The 21278-nt window shown below is 40.2% G+C and overlaps 2 protein-coding genes across 4 annotated transcripts in view; both read left to right on the forward strand.

Annotated features, from left to right (window-relative positions):
- The window catches only part of napgb (N-ethylmaleimide-sensitive factor attachment protein, gamma b), a 55371-nt gene extending 41646 nt beyond the window's left edge, over window positions 1–13725 (forward strand). For both annotated transcript variants that reach the window (XM_048595817.1, XM_048595815.1), the window contains exons 10-12: window positions 600–679; window positions 8474–8603; window positions 12534–13725. In XM_048595817.1, coding sequence (XP_048451774.1) covers window positions 600–679; window positions 8474–8603; window positions 12534–12677 — 354 coding nt within the window. In that variant the 3' untranslated portion in view covers window positions 12678–13725. The remainder of the gene's footprint in view (window positions 1–599; window positions 680–8473; window positions 8604–12533) is intronic.
- A 5937-nt stretch (window positions 13726–19662) lies between these two features.
- Window positions 19663–21278, forward strand: part of LOC109920525 (probable aminopeptidase NPEPL1) — a 35626-nt gene continuing 34010 nt past the window's right edge. The window contains exons 1-2 of one of the 2 annotated variants that reach the window (XM_020520552.2): window positions 19663–19942; window positions 20946–21131. In XM_020520552.2, coding sequence (XP_020376141.2) covers window positions 19706–19942; window positions 20946–21131 — 423 coding nt within the window. In that variant the 5' untranslated portion in view covers window positions 19663–19705. Of the gene's footprint in view, window positions 19943–20095; window positions 20465–20945; window positions 21132–21278 lie in introns of those variants that run through there. The other variant, XM_048596076.1, reaches the window with a different exon arrangement.

Genomic DNA, 21278 nt, shown 5'->3' on the forward strand with positions numbered 1-21278 from the left:
CTGAAGAAGGGTCTAGGCCCGAAATGTCAGCCTTCCTGCTCCTCTGATGCTGCTTGGCCTGCTGTGTTCATCCAGCTCTACACCTTGTTATCTCAGATTCTCCAGCATCTGCAGTTCCTACTATCTCTGAACCAATAGCAAAGGGGTAGGTTTTCTAAAGTTTAGTGATTTAAACTAGATTACAATCTGGAAAAAGGAATCTCAGCAGCTCTACAGGGTAGCACAGAGTCACCAAAAGCAACTTCTGAATTTCTACATTTAACTGTTGAATAAATGTATACATTTGAAACTCCACTGTCATTACTACCACAAAATTCATGTCATCTTGTTTTGAATTTGGTGTTAGTATTTTTTTTGCTGCATTAACACAATGTGGGTTACACCAGTGGGTTCTGTTTGTAATGAAAATATACATGGTGAAAATCTTAGGGGAAACATGCATACATTTTAAGAGCTAGCATTTTTAAAGATGTCTCAACTTGTAAATGACTCTTTTATAATGTAGCTTACTAAAGGAAATGAAAACAGTTAAAAGCACTTTCTTCAAGTATATGTTGCATTAATGAGTTTTTAACAGTATTACTTTTTTTTTGCTTTAGAAAACAATTGCGCAAGTCTTAGTTCATCTACATAGGAATGACTATGTAGCTGCAGATAAGTGTGTTCGGGAAAGTTACAGGTAAGCATTAACAAAATGTAAAAGCAAAGTCCTTTGGATTCTGGAAATCTGAAATAAATAGTAGTGCTGGAGAATCTCAGCAGGTCTGTCAGCATCTGTGAAGAAAGAAACAGAATTAACTTTGAGTATCTTCATTGATGCTGCCACACTGACTGAGCTTCTCCAGCTTGTCCTTGTTTCATTAACAAATTATTTCAAGCTACCTCTGTAGATGAGAAAATACCTTACCAAAAACAATATGCAAACACGGTGATCTATTGGATTAACAATTAGCACACTGTCCTCCAATTTGAACTGTCACCTTAAACACTTTGTCACAGCTCATAGGTTTTTAAAAAATTATTCACAACATGTGTATGTATGTGATTCTGTCAGAATTAAATGCCCATTTTCCTAATTGCCCTGAGGATAGTTAAGAGTCAACCACATTGCTGTGGATCTGGAGTCACTCATAGGCCAGACCAGGTAAGGACAGCAGAATGGAAAGAGTGCAGAAGAAATTTACAAGGATGTTGCCAGGACTCAAGGGACTGAGTTTAAAGGAGAGATTGGATAAGCTAGGACTTTTTTCTTTAGAGGGTAGGAGACTGAGAGGGGGATCTTATCGAAGTGTATAAGATCATGAGAGGCATGGATAGGGTGAATGCACTCGGTCTTTTTCCCAGCGTTGGGCAATTGAGGGCTAGAGGGCATCAGTTTAAGGTAAGATGGGAAAGAATACATGGGAACCTGAGGGGCAACTTTTTTGCACACTGGTGGTATGCATATGAAATGAGCTGCCAGCGGAAGTGGTTGAGGCAGGTACATTAACAACATTTAAAAGGCATTTAGACAAATACTTGGATAGGAAAGGTTTAGAAGGAGATGGGCCAAGTACAAGGAAATGGGGTTAGCATGGATGGACATTTTGGTTGGCGTGGACCAGTTTTGGGCTGAAGAGCCTGTCTCCGTGCTGTAGGACTCAATGACTCCATTTCCTTCCCTAAGGGCATTAGTGAACCAGATGAGTTTTTATGATATTTGACTGCAGTTACATGGTTGCCATTGGGTTAGCTTTTCATTTCAGATTTTTACGTGTTCAAGTTTCACCATCTGCTATGATTGGATTTGAATCCATGTCCCCAGAACATTAACCTGAGGTGCTGAATTCATTATCATTGGCAATCATTCACTAATCCATATGATTGTCCACCTCGGACGTTTCGAACCACTGGTCATGAATCCTGTGGGTCCTTCCGTGGCTAATGATCCTGATCCTAAAGCCGCATTTCCAACCACATATTTAGCAAGTGTTTCTGGGAGGTGGAATTGGTCCTTGGCCTTGAAATTGCCGGTATTCCATTCCGTATATCTTTTCTGTACCACCTCTTGTCAACAATGCTCCTTCATACAGGAGCTTATTCCTGGTTGGTTTCTTCTGAACAAGGGCCTTTTTTGCATCGACGTCTTAGTTGCATTTCCTTAAGGTAGTCTTTGAAAAGCTGCCTTTGACCTCATCTAATTTAAGTGTCTTCCTTGAGCTGAGAGAAGATGATTTGCTTTGGCACTCAGAACTCCGGCATTCTAAGCACGTGGCTGATCCAGCGGAGTTGGTTTCGAATTTTCTTGGCCTCGATGCTGGTGCAGTTGGCTGCTTCAAGGATTCGGATGTTAGTATGCCTTGTCTTCCCAGCTGATGCGGAGAAACTGTCTCAAACAGCCTTGAGGTGGCATCTATATGTAGTCCAAGTTTCACAGCTGTATTGAAGAGTCGGTAGGATGACTGCTTATCGTTGACAGCAGCAATCACTTTCTCACAAATATGATTGTCCCCTTAGTTAATTCCATATCATTGGTCTTGGGTTTGTAGTTCCTTGTGTGGCTGATGAATCTGATCTTAGAGCTACATCTTTGACCACACATTTGGCAGATGTTTCCGGAAGGTGTAATTAGTCCTTGGCCTTGAGATCATTGGCATTCCTGTCTCTGGTTTATTTTCTGTACTTCCTCCTGCCGTCAGGTGTTCTCAAAGAATTGTGTCCCTTGTACAGGAGATTGCTCCAAGTTGTTTTCTTCTGAACAAGAGTCGCCTATGGGTTGACATCTATGTTGCATTTTTTTCAGGGAAGCCTTCAGGGAGTCTTCAAAAAATTTCCTTTGTTCTCCTCTCATTTGAGTGCCTTCCTTGAGCTGGGCGAAGATGGATTTGCTTTGGTAGTCAGAATTCAGGCATTCTAAGCAGAGTCAATTTCAGATCACCATGGCCTTCATACTGGTGCTGTTGGTTGCTTCAAGGAAGCTGATGTTAGTATGCCTGTCCTCCCAGCTGATGCAGAGAATCCGTGTCAAACAATGTCGATGATGTTCCTCAAAAGCTCTTCAGGTGGTGTCTATACATACCCCAATTTTTGAAACCATATAGAAGAATTGGAAGGACACCTGCCTTGTACATAAGGATCATGGAATCAGCATGATTCATGGTTGTCGAAGACTCACATCCTTAGGTGTCTGAAGATTAGATGCAGTGTTGAATCTTTGCTTCGCTGGCAGCTTTGTATGAGAGGAACCTTCTTAGTTAGGGAAAATGTTGCATGTTTAGGGGATTTCTCCGTTGATCTTAATGGTGGAATGGACCAGAACATGACCCGTGACAGGTTGGTAAAGGATTTGAGTCTTTTTGAGGCTGAGGCCAATTCTTTGGAATACTTTTGGAAAGGCATTAAGCGAGGCTTGAAGATTCTCTCCTGAGAGAGCAGAGATGACATTGTCATCTGCATATTGAAGTTCCACATGTGAAGTCAGTGTTGTTTTCTTCTTGGATTTCAACTGGCTGAGGTGGAAAACTTTTCCATCCATCATGTAGACAATGTCCACGTTAAACCTGGGCTTATGGATTTGTGTCCAGTGACATATGCCACCACCTCCCCAACTCAGTGAAATCAGTAGAGGTAGGTTCAATTTAGTCTTATGGATATATCAATAAAGTGCCATATTGCTGTAAATTATGCTCATGCTAAATTATATCACTGGGGAGACCTAATTCAGTGGTTGGTTGAGTTATTTGGTAACACAGTGCGTAAATAAAAAGTGTTAAAACTGTTGCATGTGGCAGTGGCTATGCTGCAGCTGCAGCCCAACTGCAGCAGATTAGGTGACCATTGGAACTGGGGGTGCTATACCAAAGCAGAGAAGGAAAGACTGCCCAGGTGGATCCAATAAACTTTCTCGTCTGACCTGACGGCTTGCTGATTTTCCTTTCTGCTATGTTATTTTATTTAATTTAATCCTTCTATGATGTGGAGGTGCTGATGTTGGACTGGGGTGGACAAGGTCAGAAGTCACACGACACCAGTTTATACTCCAACAGGTTTATTTGAAATATCAAGCTTTTGGAGCGTCGCTCCTTCAGGTAGAGTGACGAAGCAGCAGCGCTCCAAAAGCTTATCATTTCAAATAAACCTGTTGGACTATAACCTGGTGTCATGTGACTTCTGACCTTAACCCTTCTAGGTCACCAGAAAGGACATTCAACTACCTACACATTCATCGAGGCTTCAAACCTACTAGGCTTTGAAGGCCTGCAGGAATATGACTGTGACGGTTTTCCTGCTGGCAAATGCGAATTCATGTCCTTGTCATTGGGCGTCAGAACTCAAAGTAAAATCCTGCCCTTTGTGTTTGGACAAAGAGGTGTTCCATTTCTAATTACTAGAATCTTCTGGATTTATGTCCAAATTTTTGGCACAGATTTGTTTTAAGTGAAAATCTATTATTCTGCAAACCTAAACACGTATTTCTTGAGTTTGTAGACCTGCTCGCCGAGCTAGAGGGTTTGGTTGCAAACATTTCGTTACCCTGCTAGGTAACATCATCAGTGTCCCTCCGGTGAAGCACCTGTATTCTGTTCCGCTTGTTATTTATATGCCTCGGTTTGCTGCAGTGGTTGGTTTTACTTCCAGTTCTGTTTCTCGGTGGTTTGTACACAAACGGATGTGTTTGTTGATGGAGTTCGGCTTGGAATACCAGGCCGACAGGAATTCCCTGGCGTGTCTCTTTGGCTTATGTGATTAGGGACGCATTGTCCCAGTTGAATTTGTGTCCCTCGTTATCCATATGTAGTGAGATAAGTGAGCATTGGTCGTGTCGCTTGGTGGCTAGTTAGTGTTCATGTATCTGTATTGTCAATTTTCTTCCAGTTTGGCCTATGTAGTGTTTCTCACAGTCCTTGCATGGTATTCCTCAACATCATCAAGGACACCAGGATAGAAGAGGATGAGATGATGATATCCTTTGATATAACAGCACTATTTACATCTATAAATATCAATCTAGCCATAGAAACAATTGCCACACTGCTGGACGAATCAAGTAGGCAGGCAACCCAGGACACCAACAACATCAATAAGGTCACCACCATGAAACTACTAGATTTGTGCCTCAGAACCCACTTCATCTTTAACGATAACATATACAAACAAATCAACAGAACACCAATGGGATCCCCAATATCAGGATGGATTACAGAATCAGTAATGCAAGGGTTAGAACAGACAGCACTCCCCAGTATACAACCCAAATTTTGGATCTGCTTTGTAGGTGACTCCTTCGTGATTATTAAATGCACAAAACTAGAAGAAACCCACCAACACATAAACAACATCCTTGCCACGATAAAATTCATGAAAGAAGAAGGGAGCAACAACCGACCACCCTTCCTGGACATAACAGTAGAACACCAAAACAATGGGGAACTCCAGACTAGCAAACATAGAAAGACCACACGCACGGACTAGTTACTCAGTCACAGATCACAGAATCCCTACTGTGTGGAAACAGGCCCTTCAGCCCAACAAGTCCACACTGACCCTCAGAGGATCCCACCCAGACCCATCCCATATAACCCACCTAATCTACACATCCCTGAACACTATGGGCAAGTTAGCATGGCCAATCCACCTAACCTGCACATCTTTGGACTGTGGGAGGAAACCGGAGCACCCAGAGAAAACCCACGCAGACACGGGGAGAATGTGTGAACTCCACACAGCCCAAGGGTGGAATTGAACCCGGGTCCCTGGTGCTGTGAGGCAGCAGTGCTAACCACTGAGGCACCATGCCACCCCATTACACTAGCAACCACCCCAGCGCCCACAAACCGAGCTGCATCAGGACACTATTTAAATGAACCACAACACATTGCAGCAACCTGGAACCAAGCAAAGCAGAACAGGAGCACCTATACGGAGTCTTCAAAAGGAATGGATACCCGAAAAGCACAATCCGCTGTTACCTCCAAGACAGACCATAACAGGAAGGCACAACACGATCAGACTCACTAATCACCCTACCGTACATCAAGGACATTTCAGAGATGATCACAAGACTACTCAGACCTCTAGGTATCAGAGTAGTCCACAAACCGACAACCATCCTATGACAGCTTCTGACGAACATAAAGGATCCCATACCTAAAACCAGCAAAGCTTGGGTAATATACAAAATACCATGCAAGGACTGTGAGAAACACTACATAGGCCCAGCTGGAAGAAAACTGACAATACGGATACATGAACACCAACTAGCCGCCAAGAGACACGACCAATTCTCACTTGTCTCACTACACACGGACAATGAGGGACATGAATTTGACTGGGACAACACATCCATAATCTCACAAGCCAAACAGAGACACGCCAGGGAATTCCTGGAGGCCTGGTGTTCTAACCGGAACTCTATCAACAAACATATTGAATTAGACCCTGTGTACAAACCACAGAAATAGAACCGGAAGTAATACCAACCACCCCAGCAAACCGAGGCATATAAATAATAAGCAGGAGAGAACACCTACGCTTCACCAGAGGTGCCCTGACAATGTTACCTAGCAGGGTGACAAAACGTTTGCAACAAACCCACCAGCTCAGCGAGCATGTCTACAACCTCATCCACAACCGGAGCTACAAATCTTCTCAAACTTCAAAGATGTATTCTCGTAGTCAGCAGTTTTCAGTTGCTTAAATCCATGTATGTTAATAATTTATGTAAACCCTGTTTATAACCATTTAATTAAAATAATTATTTATATCCTTGTTGCTCTTTATAATGAGAGCCCGGTATTTGTTCTGCAAATTTAAATACTAATCTTCATAAAATTCTCTTCTGTAAAAAAAAAATTAACATTTTTAACATGTTTAAAACAAGAAATATTTTGTCCACATTTTCTATTCTGCAATGTTGTGATCTTTTATTCCAATAATAGTACTGTCTTCTTTTATTATAAATATCATCCTCACTGTTGAGGTATACTAATTGTGTAAAATCCTAATAACGCCTTCATTTCTATCATTTGGTTGAGAGATAAGAGGAAAGGGGTAAAACTTCTTTATTCCAGCAGTATGAAACTGCCTTGAAGCATATTGAGGAGTGACTTTTCACCAAATCATTTTTATTTTCCATTGATTTGGAAAATATGGTCTGTTGACTTAGAAAATATTTTCAAGGTTATTAACTTTAAATAAAGTAAAAGTGACATTGTGACTAGAAAACAAATCTTCAGAGTTTGAATCTTTTGTTCTGTGGACTCCAGTGGAAGAATTTTGCGCATTGGAAAGTTACCTTCTCATTCACTACGTGCCAATTTTACACCCAAATTGGAAAAAAGACATTTTTCTAAAACCATTATTCACTGATACGTTTTTTATATCTTTCTATTTCTAGCTGTACACTAGTTTACAGCGAGCAATAAGAATTTGTAGTGCTTGTGAACAAATTTGTGGGAATCTCTTTATAATGGAACCAAGTTGGCAAGATTTGGGATCATTGTATTTCCATGATATATCTCTGAAATAACTGCACGATGGCTAGGTCCCATTATCAAGTCACCCTTTATTTAGCATAGTATATAGTATAGCACAGTATACTGGCTGTGGCCAGCCAGCTCGGAGTCAGTCCTCAACTGAGGAGATTCTAATCTCTTTCTCATATTGGTCAGCCCAGGTTAACAACCCTAATCAAGAACCTCGTAGTTAATGAGGTCAACCTGATCCCAATCACTACAATCTCTTAAAACGATTCACGATCAAAGTTGTAAATCTGCCTTCTAACAATTACTATTCTTAAATATGGATGCCCTTTAATTTTAGCATAGAAATCTGTAGTTTTAATAACTTGAGGGTGGAGTTCATGGTGATTATGGAACAAATGTTAAAGTACACAGTATTCATGTATATGTTTGGCACCTGGGAAATGTGGCCGAGATAAACTATTCAGGGTTTGAACGAAGATTTGTAGCTCGGGTGCTGGTTGTAGATGTTGGTGTGTTCGCCAAGCTGGGAGGTTTGTCAGCAGATGTTTTGTCCCCTTACTAGGTGACATCCTCAGTGCTGTGGAGCCTCCTGTGAAAAGCTGTTGTCTTGTGCTGGTTCAAATTTATATGGTCTGATTTTTGCTGCTTCTGGTAGGTGCCAGTTCCGGCTGTGCTTTTTAATTACCACGCGCAGCTGGAACCAGCACCTACCAGAAGTAGCAAAAACCAGACCGTATAAATTCGAACCGGAACAAGACAACAGTGCTTCACAGGAGGCTCCAAGGCACTCAAGATGTCACCTAGTAAGGGGACGAAATGTCCGCTATCAAACCTCCCAGCTCGGCGAACACACCAACATCTGGATAAATTATTGTATTTTATTGTTCCAAGTTTAAATAAAAAAACTGACTAAGAAGCTGAATAAATGTGTTTATATTTATTCCACAAAATTCAGCTCATGTTGGATAAATTATGGATGCAGTTTCTGACATAGTTCTTTTTGTACATAGCATCCCAGGATTTAATGGCAGTGAAGACTGCATTGCTTTGGAGCAACTACTGGAGGGATTTGATCAACAAGACCAGGATCAAGTTTCTGCTATCTGTAATTCGCCTCTCTTCAAATACATGGATAATGATGTAAGCTTGCTTAACCACTATTTTCTTGACTGCCAGTATTTTTGTATGAGAGTATAAGCACATATGAAATGGAACCAGAGTAGGCTACTCAGCCCCTCAAGCCTGCTTTGTCAGTCAATAAAATTGTGATTGATCTACCACCTCAAGTACACCTTCCTGATATATCCCCCTGTCTCTATATCCCTTGATTCCCTTATGATGATATCAGTCTTCAATATGTATGCTCCACAGCCATAAAGATTCACAACACTCATTTATCCTGATATCAGAATTAAAATGCTGATTTCTTATGCTGCCTCTGTGACCCACTAGTGTTATGATCAGATCCTGGCTGCGGTTCCGCAATTCCTTATGGTTCCCAAAGAGGTGCCTCAAATTGTTAAGCTCATAGGTGAGGATCAACGAACTGGTTCCCCTTCTTTATTCACCACTCCCTTGGTTGATTGCAGCATTGTTAATTTAATAAGGACCTCTTCCCATTAGTGGATATCTTCTCCCAATCCCAAATGAACTTTGTTTTTAAAGACGTCAATTTAACCAGGCTTTCCTAAATTAGCAAAAAGAATTATCACACGAGAAGAAATATTATTGTACCATAGAAACATAGAAATATGTAGTGCATCTAAGAGATGAAAGTTTAAAACAAAACAGTCTTTGAATTATTTGTAGAAAGTGAATAGTTGAGCATTGCAACACCGCTGCAGTGGACATTACCAGTAATATTGACTTTGGTGGTTTTGGACTGGATTTTTTTTTTAAAACTGGTGTTCAGCAACTAAGGGTTAACTAGGGGATAATTCTTCAACTGTGACCTTCACAATATATTAACACTTAAACTTAGCTTAGTTCACATGAAATCTTTCAATCCTATTTGTCCACTTCAATAGAGTTGGAATTGGCTCTCTGCTGGCTTAAAGTGTCCTTGTGTATTCTTTCAAGGAAAAACACAAAATATATCTACTGTTTGGGACATAACCTGCAGGAGGTGACGTGCTGTTAAGCTCCTTGTTATCTTTGTAGTCACAAGAGACAACTCCCTAGTCTGTTTAAAATTTCCTTAACACCTTAAGGTGATACATCCAGATGTCTTTTTTAAACAGTTGCAGTTATTTTGTCTCTGTTGTGGTCCTCTTTTTCGAAACAAAAAGTTCGGAATTAAGGGCTAAAAATGACCGTAGAATATCAGGATTCTGACTTGTCATCGTAGCATTAGCTCTTGACTCTGCAGCTGGGGAAAAGGGCATCTGAACATCTTCCTGTTCAATGCTCTAGGCCTTTGTACATTTCTTGCTTAAATAAATGCTATAATTGTGTAGAAATTCTGTAATTGAATTTCTACACAAGTAAATTATAGCATTTATTTGTAATTGAATTTCTACAATCAAATTTTTTTAATTAAACACTATATAAACAATATGAAAATTAGCAAACTTGAAACCATCCATCTCCTATATCCTTGAATTTAGTAAAAGTACTGCTCTACTTTCGTCTTTATCTATTTATAGATCAAACTTATTTAAAACAAACTAAATTCAGCATCACCTTTATTTTAAAATTTTCATTCTTGTTTTCAGAATCCTGTATGGATTCACTGCTCTCTATTCTTGTAATCCTCATTGGTTCACAATCATCTGAATTAACTGCATTGACTCTGGTGTCTTCAACTTCTTTTGATCACTTAATGATTCACCTTCACGATAGCATCATCCAAACCCATGACCTTTGCTTTCTTGTTCTTCTAGGTTATAGATACATGAAAATATCACCACCTGCAAGGTCATCTCCAAGTCACACACCATCTTTACTTGGACTATATTGCCAATCTTTAATTGTTTCATAGGAATCTCTTCTTAATTGCACTGTGGATGTATCAACACCACATTGACTGCAATGTTGAAGAAGGTGGCTCACCAATCAGATGGGCAACAAATGTTGGCATTGCCAGCACATTCACACTTTACCATGCTCCCAAAATGGCTATATAGAATAAATAAAGTAGTTAAGAAATAAGATTAGTGTACAAATGAAAAAGATAAAAAATAAGTATTTTTATATTTTCAACCAATTTTTTAATTGGACCCTTAGTTTATATTGCTGCTCCTTGTTCTTTCTATCAAATTGTGCAGAATGCCCTGCCTTTTACATACACATATGTACAAATCACTGAAGATAGTAGGACAGGATAAAAAGTGTGAGATCCTGGGCTTTATAAATAGCAGCGCAGAATGCAAAAGAAAGGAAATTATGATGAACCTATATAAAAAGCCAGTCTGGAGTATTGTGTTCAACTTTAGGCATCATACAACAGAGCAAATGTAAAAGCAGTAGAGGGCAAGTAAAGATTTATAAGAATAGTTTCAGGGAGGAGGAACTTCATTCGATTGGCTAGATTGGAGAAGTTTGGGCTGTTCTCCTTGGAGAAAAGATTGAGAAAATAAATGTTTTCAAAAAGAGTGACTGTTCCCAGTACATTCAAGATGCTGCCTACCAGCATCTCTTAATGTGTTTTTGATTTCTGTGATAATGTGCTTGCCTTTACTGGTGCAAATTTATGGTGGAGTTCTATGCTACAGGTCAAACTGGAGTGAATACAAGGAACTGCAGGTACTGGAAATCTGAAACACAAAAATTGTGCTGGAGAAACCCGCATCAAGGACTTCATTTTGTTCAGATGTTTAGTTTAGGATGATGACCCCCTTTCAGATACCACCCAGATTGTTGATGTGTTCATGAAATACCATCTGATCCAACAGAGCACTTCCTTCTTGCCGGATGCCATCAAGAATAAACATCCAGATTTGGTTACCAACACGCTTGGGGTGGGGGCAGAGTGGAGTACATGGAGACGTTGCTTAGAGAAAGAGAAAGAAAAGGGATAGGCCATCAAAAAGATTGCTGACGATCAGCCGAAAGAGAGAGATAATAACTAGGTGGGGTGCTATCGTGAACTATAAATGTTTGAAAATGGGCTGGCTGTGCCCATACAAGACAGGATATCGGGCAGCACTTTGAAAGCTTACGATTTCAAATAAACCTGTTGGACTACAACCTGGTGTCATGTGACTTCTGGATTGATCTGGGTAGAAGAACCAAACCAATTTTCATTGATGTGAAACAAAAACAGAAATTGCAGAAGAAAATTCAGCAGGTCTGGCAGCTGAAGAAGGGCACTGAATCCAAAATATTAATTCTGTTTTCTGTCCACAGATGCTGTTAGACCTGCCACGTTTTTTTTCCAGCAATTTCTGTCTTTGTTTCTGATTTCCAGGATCCACAGTTCTTTGGTTTTCTCATTGGTATGAGTTTGTATGTGAGTATGTGGTGGTCCATCTATTGATGCTGTTGGCTACAAACAGAGGAAGGGTCACTTGATCCAAAATGCTATTGCTGATTTCTCACCATACGTGCTGCCAGACCTGCTGAGCTTTTGCAGCAATTTCTGTTTTTGTATTTTTAGAGGGCTGGACAGAGTAGACGGGGACAAATTGTTCCTTTTGGTAGAGGAATTGAGAACCTTAGGACACCAATTTAAAATGATTGACAAAATAAACAATATTGATGTGAAGTTTTTTTTTAAACAGCATATGGTTAGGATCAGAAGTGCACTGCCTGAGAGTGATGAAGGCAGATTCAATCACAACCTCTAAAATTAATGATAAATTAATTATCATTATCTGATCATTATTTGGAGGGAAAATATTTGCAGGAGTATGGGGTAATGGTAGGTAAGTACATATAGGTACATGTCTGCCAAAAACGGCCAGCTGTAACTAGCATTATTCAGACCTCCTTGTTGCATCACAGACTTTTATGATGAATATTAAAATACAATATCTAATGAAAAAAAAGTATGCATTTTGGAAACTTTTATCACTATATTAGGCATTTGAACATTTTCTGTAACTGAAGTTATTTAATGTATTTTTCTAGTATGCCAAACTCTCTCTAAGTTTGAGAGTTCCTGGAGGAGGAACAAAAAAGAAGTCACCTGAGTCACAGCAAGAAGCTGGAGAACCCGTACAAAGTGCAACTGTTAACGAAGAGGACGATGAGTACTCCTCTGGATTGTGCTAGCTCTGGACAGATCACTTGTATTTTTTTCAGGTCAATTGAATTGTTTAGAAGTGAAGGTAAAAGCTCAAAACAATCCAGACTCTTGACTTTAGCTGCCAACCTATAACTGACGAGATTCTGGTTTGCATAGGAATGGTCCAAGAATCAGATTGATTAAAAAATTATATTGTGAAGCATTAGTCACATGACAGCATTTAGATTTGGCTAATTCTGCATTATGTATAGATGTTAGATAATCTTAGGTGTGCTTTTTTGCTTTGGAAATGTAATCTTAAATGTGCAATTGAATTTGGTTTTAAATCGGTATAAAGAAATCTTGCTGTAAAGACTTCTGCACAAATGTCATATGATCCTGAATCAATACAGTTTATTTATTATACCAGCACAACAACAGATTTGTTTATGGCGGGTTAAGAAGTTGAGCAATGAAATAGAAATTTGGAAATAGTATAAAATGGGAGAAGTTTAAAAATATATCCAGAATTAATTTACTGAATAACATTGAAATACTGTTGCACACAGTTAACAAAAGCATGCTGTATGATTAAGGCTGGATATTGCTACCGTCACAGTGTTCCTTTTCCATTTATTCCATGATGTGAGCATATATGCTTAAAAGTTGTAATATTTGTACATGTTCAATAGGATTCAGTATTTATGATTTATCGTGTGTATATACGTAATTCAAGTGGTTAAAAATATGCACGTATAGGCAATGGTCAGTTAATATATTCTGTGAGACTTGACTACAAACTTGCAAAAAGCTTTTTCTAAGTGCATTTTCAACCTAAGTCATTTTAATTTAAACCAACACAATGGAAGCAACTGAAGATATTGATGCAAATCACTTGATAACTTAAATATCTTAAAAGGAACAAAATAGTAATTTCCTGTTCTTGTTGCCACTGAGAAAATAAATTCAGCAGGCCAACAAATACTTGTTGATGTTCTTTCTGTTTGGCAATGGTATCACAGTGTAAACATGATAAAGCTGCTTTGTTATGTATACAGGTTTTGAACTTTATCCACAGTAAAGTATTCTACTTAACCTGAATTGTTTTTGAGTGATGTGTTTTGATGAACGTCACAAATCCAGGTTATAGTCTTAACAGGTTTATTTGAAAACTCTAAGTCTTCGGAGTCTCGCTCATTCTTCAGGTGTTAGTGAGAGAGGTGGCATCAGACACAGAATTTATAAGTAAAAGATCAAAGGGTCATAGAACTAATGCAAATGTATTGAACAAACCTAAGATGGATGTTAAACCTTTAATCAGTTAGAAAGGAGATGCAGGTTACGATTGATTAACATGCAAGTCCCAGAATTTCTTTCAAGTCACTGCCACGAGACCAGAGGTGATATCCCAGGTCAGACAATGCATTTTAGGTGTGAGGCCTTGTTCAGAATCTGTCTGTGTTATAACTTGGAGTCAGACTGGTTTTATTTTCAATGTAGGAATTTATAAAATGCCACATTGACTGTCTACAAATTGTGTGCTTTTTGAACAAAATAGAATGTATTGCAAATGAAAAATCTGCAAATGCAAATGCACCCTATAGATTTGTGTGTGTGTGTGTGTGTGTGTGGTGGGGGGGAAGCGAGAGTGTTTGTGCGTGCGTGCTTGAGAGCGAGAGTGTGAGCATGTGTTTTTGTGAGTGTGTGTGTTTGAGAGAGGGTCTGTGAGTGTGTGAGCATGTGTGTATACGTGTATGTGTGGTGAGAGAGTGTATAGTGTGGTGGGGTCATCCATAGTGCAACATGAACTCAAGATCTCGGTTGAGGCCAAGATGGGAACCGAACTTAGCAATCAGCCTCTGCTTGGCAACTCTGCATGATCTGTGTATCCCAAAGTCCACTTTAGAGGGCATTTATCCGAAGATCCGAGGACGAATGTCCTTGACCACTGAAGTGCTCCCCCACTGGAAGGAAGCATCCCTGTCTGGTGATTGTTGCGTGGTGTCCATTCATCTGTTGTTGTAGCGTCTGCATGGTTTCGCCAATATACCATGCCCTGGTGCGTCCTTGCTTGCAGCATAAAGACAACGTTGGCTGAGTCACATGAGAATCAGCTGGTGCACGTGGTGGGTATTCCCACATGTGCGATGGTAGGATCCATGACAATGATCTGACATGTCTTGCAGAGGTTGCCATGACCATGTTGTCCTGAAGACTGGGTAGTTTGCTGCGAATAATGATCTGTTTAAGAATCAAAAGAGCTGTGGAAGGGTCACTGAACCTGAAATGTTAACTCTGTTTTCTCCTTCACAGATGCTGCCAGACCTGCTGAGCTTTTCCAGCAACTTTGTTTTTGTCCATGGTCTGTTTAAAGGTTGGTGGTTGTTTGAAGGTGTGAAGTGAAGGTGTAGGGAAGATCTTAGTGAGGTGCTCAACATCATCGATAATGTGTTGATGGCTGCAAAGAACATGGCATAGTTTTTCCGCTCCCGAGAAGTACTGGACGATGAAGGGTACCCTATCAATCATATCCCATGTCTGTCTTCTGAGAAGGTCATTACGGTTTTTCGCCATGGCATGCCAGAACTGGCGATCGATAAGTTGAGCATCATATCCCATTTTATAAGGACATCTTTCAACACCTTCAGGTGTCTGTTGCGTTGCTCTTCTTCTGAACAGATCCTATGTTTACATAGAACTTGTTCGTAGGGGATGGCTTTTTTAATATGATCAGGGCGGAAGCTGGAGAAGTGCAGTATCGTGAGGTTATCCGTAGGCTTGCGAACTGTGAAGTATTGAGGTGTTCGTCCTTGGAGATGCATGTGTTCAAGAGTGAGACTGATTCTAAAGAGTAGTCCATGGTAAGTCTGATGGTGGGATGAAACGTAGTGATATCACTATGTAGTTGTTTCAGTGATTTCTCATCATGAATCCAAAGGAAGAAATGTCATCAATGTATCTGGTGTATATCATTGGTCAGAGGTCCCTTTCTCCCTCTCTCTCTCTCTCTCTCTCTCACACACACACTCTCACACATACACAAATATATATACATAATAAATATATAACAATATATATATATAACAATAAATCCTGTGTCTGACACCACCTCTCTCATTAACACCTGAAGAAGGAGCGAGACTCCAAAAGCTTGTGTTTTCAAATAAACTTGTTAGACTATAACCTGGTGTTGTGTGAGTTTTGACCTTGTCCGTCCCAGTCCAACACCAGCACCTCCACATCATGTTTTAATGAATATCTTGCAGTTTGTGCCATCATTTAGCTTATTCACACATGCCACAAAAGGTTTATTCTCACCTTTATCACAATTTAAAGAGACCCCTCAGAACAGTGTTGTTCATTAAGCAAAGTTTAAAACATAATGGAGCATCTTTAATGAAGAAACACCATGTTGTGATGCTTTTTTATCTTGGCTGCCCCTCATATATCCAGCTACATCTGAATTCAGCCAGCTTTGCATGACTGATTTTCAAATAAAAATACTGTTTAATATCATGCTGAGATTTTTTTTGTATATTGCACAGCCATTAAGAATTGATTATATTTGTAAGCTTTCATTATCTTTGATTAGAATGCACAAAAGGAAATAAATTACTAAAAGATCCTTGGTTACGTGCAGTCAAAAGACATTTGGCCATTCAAACCTTTTTCACGCAGGAGAGGATGGTTGTTTTATCTTCAGGCACAATTGTTGTTAAAACCAAAAACCCACAGGAAACTGGTTGACAGAAACCAGTTTACATTTTGGTCAGTTCTGAGGAAGGGTCACTGGACCCGAAACGTTAACTCTGTTTTCTCCTCCACAGATGCTGCCAGACCTGCTGAGCTTTTCCAGCAGCTTTGTTTTTGTACATTTTGGTCAGGATTATTTGAATAAATGATATGCTGTGAAAGAAGCTACAACAGAATGGATGCCCCTGTCCATTATGTATGCTACAATGCACGTTTCTGGTCTCTTCAAGGATGAGACTGGGAAACTAGTAATGGGATTCAAGAAAATGTCAGACACTTTGAAAATGTATTCTTTATCTGTCTTCATAGTAATGAACACAAAAGGCAACCCAAGAATAGGAGAAAATTAAGAAGTAAAAAGGAGGGAGGAATTTAAAACAATGTTGATCACCAGTGAAAAAGTGCAAGGAAAACTAATGGGACTAAAGGTTGACAAGTCCTCTTTAAATCACTAAAGCCCTTAAAGAATCCACACATTTAGCAAAAACTATTAGTGGCAGACATTAATAACAGTAGCAGATTTCTTCTCCAAAGCACATTAGTGAATCAGGTGGGTTTTATGACAGTTGGTTCATGGTTGTCATTAGTAAAACAGCTTTCAATTGGAAATGTTTACTAATTAAACTTAGTATGGTAAACCTGTATTTGACCATCTTTTGAGGGGAGGCGATGGCCTAGTGGTATCATCGCTGGAATGTTAATCCAGAGACCAGATAACGTTACGGGGATCCGGGTTCGAATCCTTCCCAGTAGATGGTGGAATTTGAATTCAATAAAATATCTGGAATTAAGAATCTAATGATGACTGTGAATCCATTGTCGATGGTTGAAAAAACCCATCTGGTCCACTAATATCTTTTAGGGAAGAAAACTGCTTTCCTTACCTGGTCTGGCCTACGTGTGACTCCAGATCCATAGCAATGTGGTTGACTATCAACTGCCCTCTGGGCATTTAGGGATGGACAATAAATGCCGCCTGTCCAGTGATGCCCTCATCCCATTAATGAATAAAGGGAAAAAAAGTGCAATGTCCCGCTGTCTGAGAGTTGTCTATAGATGGCCCTCCAATAGGATCTCCACTTCTATAAGGGGTTCTTTCTTTATTGATCAGGTCTGGGAATGGAGAGAGTTGCACACAGTAATCTCATTCAATAATAGATTGTTAATTCACTGGGGACTGGGTTACATTAGTTTTTGGAGCCAGGAAATGGTATTTCACGTTTACTGTGTATTTTAGTTTCCAGGCCCTATTTAGTTTTTAAAAGGTGCTATTTTTAAATTTTTGATTGCTCTTCAGCCCTGTACTCCTAATCTACGGGGCAGCTTGTGTTAATGGGGTGGCGGGCAGTTCAGAGAGCTTCCTGGTGGGCCTACTCCTGGGCCTGGTCAAAGTGGCTATTAAGAGATCTTGGCAATGGGCCACAAGGGGACTTTAATACCCCACTGTCTGCCCCCTTTCTGTGTATGTCCATGTTTGGGTATCTAGAAGAGGGAATGCGTGGCACAATACAGACCATCAGAGTTCTGTTGGCACTGCAGGATCTGGGGTACATCTTCACCATGAATAACAATATTTTGATTTAATAGTTTCAATTCTAGTCTTGTAGGTTTTTGTTACTGTGCGCCTCTAGGTGCTGATTAATTTAATGCTCTTTCTAAAAGAGTAGGATGTTAAACCTGTATAAAGCAAGTTTTTGCCTCAACGGACGTTTAGCACCCAGTTTTGGGTACCAAACCTTAGAAAGGATATGAAGGCACCAGGAGGGATGCAGAATAGATTGATAAAAATTAATCTAGATATGAGGAACTTTAGTTACATTAAGAGATTCATCAAGTTGAAGCTGTTCTCCTTGTTGAAATATGAGAGATTTGGTAGAATTGTTGGAAATCATAAGTTAGTTTGGATGGATCAAGACAAGCTTGACAGATTTATTAAAATTGGTGAAAGAATGGTGACATAAAGGAAAACTCTTTAATGTAGTTCGCCAGGTTTGATGCACACTGACGAGAATATGCTGGAGCCTGACTCAATTGTGATCTCAAAAGTAGCAGTGATGTGGAGGTGCTGGTGTTGGACTGGGGTGGCGCAACAATCGCCAGACAGGGATGTTTCCTCCCAGTGGAGGATAACTTCAGCGATCAAGGACATTCAGCCTTGGATCTTCGGGTAAACGTCCTCCAAAGCGGACTTTGGGACACACAACAACGCAGAGTCACCAAGAAGAGGCTAATAGCCAAGTTTGGTGCCCATGAGGATGGCCTCAACCAGGATCTCGGGTTCATGTCACACTACAGGTGACCCCACCACACTATTCACTCACACACACGCAGACATACTCAGTCACACTGATCCTCTCACATATACACAGTCTCTCAAGTGTGCACACACACACACACACACCTTCCCTCACACACACGTGAATTTATAGGGTGAATTTGTATTTGCAGATACATTCTATTTTGTTCAAAAAGCACACAATTTATAGACAGTCAATGTGGCGTTTTATAAATCCCTACTTTAGAAATAAAACCAGTCTGACTCCAAACTAAAACACAAACAGATTCTAGACAAGGCCTCACACCTAACATACATTGTCTGACCTAAAATGTCACCTCTTCTTTACACTGATAAAACCTTAAGTTCTCGCAGGACAGTGACTTGAAAGGAATTCAGGGATTTACGTATACATATTAATCAATTAAAAGCTTCTAACTGATTAAAGATTTAACTGCATCTTAGGTTTGTTTAGTACATCCTCAACAATGGTGCGATCCTTTGAACTTTTACTTATAAATTCTGTGTCTGAAACTACCTCTCTCAGTAACACCTGACGAAAGAGTAAGGCTCTGAAAGCTTGTGGTTTCAAAGTAAACCTGTTGGGCTATAACCTCGCATAACGTGATTTCTGATCTCAAATGTGAAATGGATTAATAACCATAAAGGAAATAAAGTATAGGGTCATGGGGAAAAGACGCAATGACGTTATTGAACTGTACCTTCAGAGGGCCATCACAAATATGGAAGGCCGACTGGTCTACTTTTGAGCTGTAACTGAAATGCAGAACTGAGCAAAAAATAGGATAGTTCCTACTATCTCTTAAAACGTTTAACTTTTCCAGAACAGAAAATTTTACATTGTACTGTATTCCTAGTTTCAAATGATTTGTTTACCACTAACCCATCCCAGATTGTTTTTTTTAAACATTGCATGCAAACTTTTCAATAAAAAGTAGGGCAACTGCAAGTGATAGAAACACTTTTCAATCTTACAATCTGTGTCTAGCCCTTTGCGTGATTTTACAGGGGTGGGGCTTGGTGCGCATGCGTTCAGCGTGGTCCGGCAGGGACCGGCTGTGCGCAGGCGCTCTCGAGCTGACGCGGGGCGACGGGATGAGAGGTGGCGGAGGGTCGGTGAGCGAGCAGCTGGTTTTCACAGCGAGTGCCGGGGATGCAGATCCTCACACTAGGCCCGTGTTGTTCGTGGGGCTGCTGTCAAACCTGCAAAAACTCACCTGGGCCCAATTAAAGGGCAAGTTGGAGCCCCGCGTGAGTCCGGAGGTGAGTAACTCCAAAATGGTGGCTTTGGCTCAGGGAGCAGAAGGAGGCCGATCAGCCCGTCTAACCCGCCTACTAGCCCAGCCTGCCTGTCATCCAACAGTTATTGGTACTCAGCGAGATGGATGTGACTTCGTTCTAAGCTTCTAATCTTTAAGTTCCAGTCTAGTAAACTGCCTTTCCAAATGTATCAGTTGATACTCGTACACATGCATTGTTCAGCATTCCTGGATAGCTGCTCTTAAGTATCATTAGGACGTGCCATTCAACTTATTGACTGAGTCTATTCTGGCTGGCTGTAGAGTAATCTAGCCAATTCCCCCTATCCTGCTGTATCCCTGTAAATTTAAAGATAATGCAATCTTCTTTTGAAATTGTTCATATACTTCCATCCTGAAGAAGGAGCCAAGGCTGACTTTTTCCATCTCTGCCACCACCAGTGACACTGCCAATTTGTAATATGCCAACTGGAATTATGCCTGAGGAATGATGCGGAGGTACAGGTGTTGGACTGGGGTGGACAAGGTCAGAAGTCACACAACACTAGGTTATAATCCAACAGGTTTATTTGAAATCACAAGCTTGCACGCCGCTGCTGCTTCGTCAGGTGAAGTGGAGGGAAGCACACGGGCAACAGAACGGCTGAGAAACCTTGTAGTTTTATTTTACTGTGCATCACATCAAGAAGTGTGTTTACCCACTAAGACAAAGGAAATACTTAGCATTTCTTTAGAGTGTATGTTTGATGTAGTTTTTAAATGATTATAAATGACATTTTTCTGATCCAAGTTGCTTTGGTCATTTCAGATAAAATTTGGCTTCATGTGCTTTCCCAATGATTAACATGTCCATTCTGGAATCTGCTGCAACCCCTATTGCTGAACACCCCTGTACAGTTTTTTTTAGTGTTAAATGTGGCCAGAGTGTATATCAAGATTGTGCAGTAGTAATTCTTTCCTCTGAAGTTCCAAATCTGCACTATAACAACACCTTGTTTGTCATTTAGGTTTGGCAGACTGCACTGAGCACTTTGAATCCCAATCCAATAGATACCTGTTCTCTTTGGCTCAATTATGCTGTTGTGGCAGCCCTCCCATCCAAAGTCAGCCGTCACAATAGTCCATCATCGGCTCACTTTCTCACACGACTGATTCGCAATTGCTCATCTGGAAGAACTAACCAGTGCATTGTGGTAAGTGATTAGCTAGACTTTACAGTAGCACCGGATTGCATATATGTTCCGTGTTATTCCTAGTTTTTCTTTCCAACCATTCTTGTTTCCAGAGCAATAATTTTGTTTAATTATCATAAATGATGCTCCGTATGATTAATCATCAAT

The sequence above is a fragment of the Rhincodon typus genome, chromosome 4 (genome assembly GCF_021869965.1).
Source record: "Rhincodon typus isolate 14 chromosome 4, sRhiTyp1.1, whole genome shotgun sequence".
In the NCBI taxonomy this organism is placed as follows: Eukaryota; Metazoa; Chordata; class Chondrichthyes; order Orectolobiformes; family Rhincodontidae; genus Rhincodon; species Rhincodon typus.